The sequence below is a fragment of the Dufourea novaeangliae genome, unplaced genomic scaffold, assembly GCF_001272555.1.
Source record: "Dufourea novaeangliae isolate 0120121106 unplaced genomic scaffold, ASM127255v1 scaffold108, whole genome shotgun sequence".
Lineage (NCBI taxonomy): Eukaryota > Metazoa > Arthropoda > Insecta > Hymenoptera > Halictidae > Dufourea > Dufourea novaeangliae.
The window spans coordinates 461757-468786 of NW_015374014.1; the positions used below are offsets into that span (position 1 = coordinate 461757).

Below are 7030 nucleotides of genomic sequence, written 5' to 3' on the forward strand. Positions count from 1 at the left end.
CGAACTTCGAATCTATCTCATAAAACCACGTTCTATATTGTATCGAACTAGGATTATTTTAGAAATCGATATGAGATTCAAAGTGTAAAAATGTCTAGTACTGTGAATGTTTTAAAAAAGTATTCGAGATAACGATGTATGGAACTACTTACTGAAAATTACTTTAGATTCCTTTTCCTTATTCTGTAAATTCTTTGATTGGAATATGAATGTTGCTGGAAGTATGAACATTTTCACAGGACAATGATATAAATGGAACTTTAAAACTTTTTTAAGTGTTACAGTGATATTTCGTTATATGTTCCATAATGTCAATAATATTGATTTCCTTGCAACATCCATAATTATTACAAATGTCAATATAACGAAATATCTTTTATGCGATGTTTGTGGTGTAATAAAAATCTGTGTTTCGATTACGTTTTTGATACGTATTACTCACTTATATGTAATAATATAGAATAAAAATATACTATTAGTCCGATATTTGAAAATATGCATGCGTTCGTTGTCACTGCTAAACTGTTGTAATAACAATGGAATAATAAAATAATTTACTCAAATGTACATAACAATACATATACATATCCATAAAAACAATATCAAACGCAATAACTTTTTTGTACGCGAAGAAAAACTAATATAGGTCCGTCGGGAGTAGAACCCAAGACTCCTTTCTAATACGTCTACTTTGTAGCGAACGGACGGAAGAGAATCCGTTCACGACCATGACCCCTTCTTAGATTTAACATAGTTCACAAATTCACCGTTCTCATAACGTAGAGGGCAGCAGAAAATTTCTTAACTTTTTACACTATCGGTATTTCAGAACATGAGACACGAAGTCCCATAAGATGATAGGTCTATCCTATACCTAGTCGGTGCCGCTACCCCCTGTAAGTGGCCATCTGTGAAGCAGTACTACAACCGCTTACTTGGATTTTAGAAGTGCGTCCCAGTTACCTGTCTGGCGCTTCTTCTAATCCAGGGAAGGAAAAAGAAGCAAACCGGCTCGTTCAAGAGCGGTTGTTCACCATTCACCACTAAGATACCGTTCCGAGTAACGAAAGCGATTTCACAACAGAGTCGCTCTACAACCGCTCCTATTACCGCTTATATTAATATCTAAAACTTCTAAAAGCGTTCATTTGGCTGAGTTATTGGTCGGAATTTACGTTATTTACGGCATGTCCTAGTGATTAATTTAGCTGTCCCAGTGTTTGGACATAACATTCAATAAATTATTCATACCTAATTTTTAATAGTAAAACATGATACTTTTCTTTTACGTTGTAAAAATTCAATTAAAAGCGTAGCAAATTTAATTTAATGCAATAAATAAAAGAAACAAAGTTAGAAAAAAATAAAATAAGAAAATATTAAAAAATAAATAACGCTAAGGAAAAATTGCATTGTATTATTATGTATATGTTATATATTTGTTAAAAGCTTTTAAATATTTATCTTTATACATTTAGGAAATTGTGCATTAAAAACAAACATAGTGGATTTTGGTTTATTATAAACGTTTATAGAAAATATATATTTTAAATAAAACAAAATTAAAATTAAACAAAGTTAAATAAAGTTAAACAAAGTTAAACAACTTATTTCTTATTAAATTATTATTATTATTAATTATTTCTTGATTATTAGTTAATATTTAACAAAATTATTATTTATAGTTAAAAACAACTTACATCTTTTTTGGAATATTAAAAAATAAGGTACAATACTGATAGACGAAAGCTATGAAAGGACGTTTACTAACGTAGGGTAAATCAACCAGTGAATGACCGAATTGTTGAATTCATGGACGTTTGAAATTAACACTTAAATGTATTTATCTATAACAACAAAACAACTGTTGAAATTGCAACTACATTTATTTTTCAAGGAGCGGAGAGCTCCCCCCCCACCGGACCATGGGTGCCACAGTCCCGCGATCCCAACGGTCCCTTTTAGTCGCCTCTTACGACAGGCAGGGATTACCGTGGGCGTATTCTGTTCCCCGCCCACAGGGAAAAGATTTCGGGTTACAAACCTAACCCAGACCTTTCCTTCAGTGGGGACGCGTGCACGTGAAAATAATGAAGGTGCGCAGTTACGATTCGACTTCACCGTGCCGAACTCGCGAACGTTCCATTACAGATACGGGTTTAATTAATTTAGTTTTATTAATTGTATTTATATCCCATCGTTTGTTTACAGATTCTTAATACTCTTGCAGTATTGTAACTTGCAAACATTCGTACTGCTTCATAACAGCGGTGATTACTTTCGAACAAAACTACAATTTAGTCATTCAATTTTCCGTAATGATGTACGCGTTTATTTCTTGTCCGTTTAACTTCAATTGTGTACCTTTTTAATCTTTTCGACACCTTTATACAAAATTATACAGAAATTTATTTATAATTTTCCATGTCAGAAAAATGATATTTCAACTTCAACAAGTATTATTCAAATAGGCCAAATTTGCTAAATTAAAAGAAAGGGAAAATTTCCTATATTCGACACACTCGGAGTCGGAAGCTTGGCGCGACCCTTGTCTATAAATAGAATGGGAATGGTATCGGTATTTGCGCCTTCGTTACTCTACTACAGAACGGTTGGTCACAAAAGTGGGAGCGGTTGTAGGCCTGCAAGCGAACCGTCGATCGTCAAGTGCTAGCGCTTCGCGTCCCTGTATAGGAGCGCTTTCGCACAAATGCTACTTTTCCCATCCCTGGTTCGCTGTTTACAATGCCAGAAACGAGAAGTTATCTCTACATATGCACGACGGAGACGAAAAGTTTTCTGCAACACATAGAAAATATACATACGTGTAGCAACAGCTAGAAGTTTGTTTCACTTGCCCAGCTGATTATGGCGTTGCCGTGCTTTCACAAGCCATCAAAATACATGTGCTGACAACAAAATTTTTTCAAATCATAATTTATTTCTTTAAAACGGTGTAGTGAAAACGATTGAAACTTAGCAGTTATTTTCATCTATCCGTGTACTGGATTTACAAAGAAATTGACAACATTGGTACTATTTCTTCAACATTCCTTCAGCTATTTTATCTGTCAAGATCGTCTCTTTCCATAAGAGTACCTGTAAAACCAGTGAACATTAAAATCGTTCTAACTTAGCAGCCGTTTAGTGGAATCGTGTACAAGTTTTTGCAGCACGTCAGGAAGACTAAAAGAACAATCTCACAAATTTCGATTGATTTCGTATTATTTTGAAGATAGGGCCGATAAATCCTTAGTCTCTGCAAGAACAGTTGCTAGTATCCAGTCCAAATATTTAGCGGCGTCCACGTAAACGACTAATTGCTTGAGGTCGCAGGACCTGCTTGTTTGATCGATAAGAGATAACGAGACAACACCTCGGAGGTAAAACCGCTTTGTTTTCGTATCGTACAATATGAACGAGCCACCACTGTCACCGTTGCATGGACCGGTTCCGTCCATCCCACCCGCGCAGAATGTTCGATTTGAAGTGATCCTTACATACTCTTCGCTACTGCGAAGACAGTCTTCCTGTAATTTGTTTGAACAACAATTAATTTGGCCGAAATTTCAGCTTTTACTTAAGTCTTGTATTCGGTACAAGAATATTCAATAAAGCCTGGCACTAACGTAGTCAGTAATTTATTATCAAAGTTTACATATTCAAACATTTGTTTCTTTCTAAATACTACCCCAGTCGATGCAATGCACTTGTCCCATCTTTGTTGCCACTCCTGGAAGTCGTGCAGAAAGCCATCCTGCAACATTCGCTTTACAATCGCCTCTAAAGCTTTCACAGTCTGCATTTGATTGTCGAACTGACGTTCTTTTTGGTCGTCGGGTAAAGAAAGAAATCGCAGGCGACCCGATCAGGGCTGTAAGGCGAGTTGGGTATTGTGGAGATGCCTTTTTTGGTTAGGAACACAGTTATAGTTCCTTCAAAGATATAGCGTTAGCAATAAACATTACCGACCCTTAAGTTTATGTGTTTCGACAGCCGGAACTGTGCTCGACTGTCGTTCAGGGACGCGCGACGTCAATTTGAGGCCGGTTCTTCCGTTTTAATATAATTAAACAAGTTCTTATAGCGTACTGATTTTCGATTTAAAATACTTCTGGTTCTTTTATTCACGAAGGAATTTTATCCTTTTTAATTTTAATCCTTGGAACCCCATTGCTAAAAGGCGCGTACGAACCTGAGTGCGGTGGGACACAATGGGCCCCCGATGACCGTGGACTAATGGTTTAAGCAGGCCTGTCCAACATGTGGCCCGCCAGTCATTTCGCCAGACGACGCGGTCCCCACCATCACTCAGTCCATTCCCCACTACTCGCTTGCGCTGCGATGCGATCGTGGAGCAAGAGGTACGTGCGGGTAGGAATTTCTGGAGCGTCGGAAGTGGGGACAGTCAGAGCATGTACACACGCTTTTTTGCCTCTATATCGTCGGGCTTCTTGTGAATTTGGAGGGGGGGGGGTCATTCCCCTCGGCTGAAAGAGCAAGCCGGTAGGGGCGATTAACGATTTTGGCCCGTGGGCCAGAAGTTGGACAGGCCTGGTTTAAGGGTTGGTCAAGTTTATGGCTAACGCTATATCTTTGAAGCAACTATGCTGTCGGTGAAACAGCTTTCGTGGAGTGGGATGCTCGACTGATTTTACAACTATGCATTTTACGGATGACCCAGGGCCCATTGATGAAACCGTAGCCACGGCCATGCGTACCCTACAGAAGTATATTTGCTTTACATCTCAGGCCCCCGTCATCTCTTGCTCAGTAATATGTAATTTACGTATTAATAAAGGGTAACGTATAGTTGTCAAAGATTGGGAAATATATAAACTTCTTCCGTGAATATTCCAAGTTAAACATTTGTTTACGACGAATATAATAGCAAGTCTCGAATGGCAAATTAGTTTCTTTCAATCTTGAATGAACTTCCGAAGGAAAAGTTAAAAATTAATTGTAACGGATTGGAGACCGACGAGTCAGGACCTAGAGTAAATTCCGGGTTTTTATTAGATCACCATGCACCTTCGATAGTCCAGGTATTGCCATCTACCTCCCTCCCTCCGCCCCTCTCTCGCTCTCTCACTTTCATTAATTGGTTACTTTGAATTTTTCGTAACAGCCAATCATTTGTTTAACTTATTTTCCAAATTGTATGCTGTACCAAAATTTTGTAAAAATATACCAGAAAGGAAAAACATTTCCGTGTTGACATTCTACAACCCTGAACGAAGTTCGAGTACCATAGAAGTCTCACATTACGGGTTTTATGGCCAAACCTAGTGTCTAGTTGTAAAATCAATCGGGGGTCCTGCTACACGAAAGCTCTTTTACCGACAGTACTGCATGGGAGACCTGAGGCCTGGCATTCGGACCTTTTGCACGAACACTCTTGCGTCGACGATTGTGTGTCACATGCCGACGTGCACGCAAAGATATTGGTCTGAATGGAGTTTCTGCGCCGAAGGCTATGTGAATTTTACGCACGCAAGAGTGCGAACCGTTCAAGAGCGTTCCGTTTATTTGTCTACTGTGGTGATACAGCCTCCACTTTCCAACAAGTTTCCTCCTTTTTTTCGGTATGTGATCCTTCATTAATTGACCTAGAACGTTTCTGTAGTACAATGCGGTGTCTGTAGTATGTTTTGGAATTGTGTGAGTTTACGCAATACCCCTGTAATCCAAGAAAATGATAACCATGGCCATATTCACGGTGAATGTTTTAAAGGCGATTTTGAAGCGATTGTCAAAGGATGGCACTCTGTACACCTTCAAGGAGTAGCAACAAGGATGGGATAAGTGCATTGCATCGACTGGGGAAGTATTTTGAAAGAAACAAGTGTTTCAATATGTAAACTTTGATAATAAATTACTGACGACGTCAGTTCCAGTCTTTATGGAACATCCCTCATACATTCGTATCATATTACAGAGACATCAAAAATAAGACTATTGGCAAAATATGATCGGAGGTAAAAGGAATTTTGTATTTCAAATATTAACCCTCTAATACCGAGGGACTCTTAAACTCGTTTAGGTATGACTGACACTAGCCGCTCATGGTCGGCTGACGGAGACGGCTTGCCTACCTGAAACGGAGCGCGCCACTGTTTTGAACTGCTCATTGTGAACTCAATTTCATTAGTTTCAGTTTCGAAAGCACCTTAGTTTTGAAAAATATGACCACGTGGAGTAAACGACCCGTATGAAAATTTGTCGCCCGCAAATCAGAAACATTTCGCTGCGTATTGTCATTTCCAGGGCAATCGCATCTTCGCACTTCGTTTTCCTTCACACATATATACCCACGAGCAAACTCGGTTTCCACTAGGGGAAAAAGTAACGTAGGAGTAAGGGCCTCCTATTCCTGTTGATCCTTGATAGTTTATTGCCGATACGACTTCCTCTCTGGTTAACATCCTACAGGACCCGTATAGGCTACGGCCATATTGGGAGTCGGTCAAATGGAAAGCCTCTTCTATCCTAGCAAAGCTCGCTGAGTCCATGTGTCCGGGGTCGACATCCAATCGACGGCGTATGCTCGCTTCTTTCCACTTTTCCGTGCTTTGAGTATGGCACATCGTTAGGACGCGAGGTCAAGAACTGGACCGGGAGGATCTCGACGCAAGGATGCTCCAGGAACGGAAGAAAGCAGACACTTATCAGCATCGCTCAATCGGGCCCGAGGGCAGGTGGGTTATGGGACGTTCCATGGTACAACTCTTCGGAGGCCTGGTCGTCCCGTCTAGTTATCACGCGAAGGGGCCCGATTGCGATGTCGGACAGCGGGGCGTATACTGGCGACCCGAGTCCCGGAAGCATGAAGAGCATGTCTTTGCAGGACAACGGCCCAACGAGCCCCGCGGTCACCGTATTCCGGAAGGCAGTTCCTTACGAACGGAGCGCCGGACGTAAGCTATGGCATTACCAAAAACAGGCCCCACGTGCCGGTAAACAATCGTGACCCCGGAACACATATGTCGACGGGTCACGAAGGCGTTTGGCACACGCTGCAACGACCCGT

General features: G+C 40.3%; 1 protein-coding gene across 1 annotated transcript in view; it reads right to left on the reverse strand.

Moving 5' to 3' along the window:
- Nucleotides 1-3224: 3224 nt before the first annotated feature.
- Nucleotides 3225-7030, reverse strand: part of LOC107188698 (serine protease gd-like) — a 22250-nt gene continuing 18444 nt past the window's right edge. Inside the window, exon 6 of the mRNA XM_015577040.1 lies at nt 3225-3530. Within this exon, the coding sequence (XP_015432526.1) occupies nt 3225-3530 (306 nt within the window). The remainder of the gene's footprint in view (nt 3531-7030) is intronic.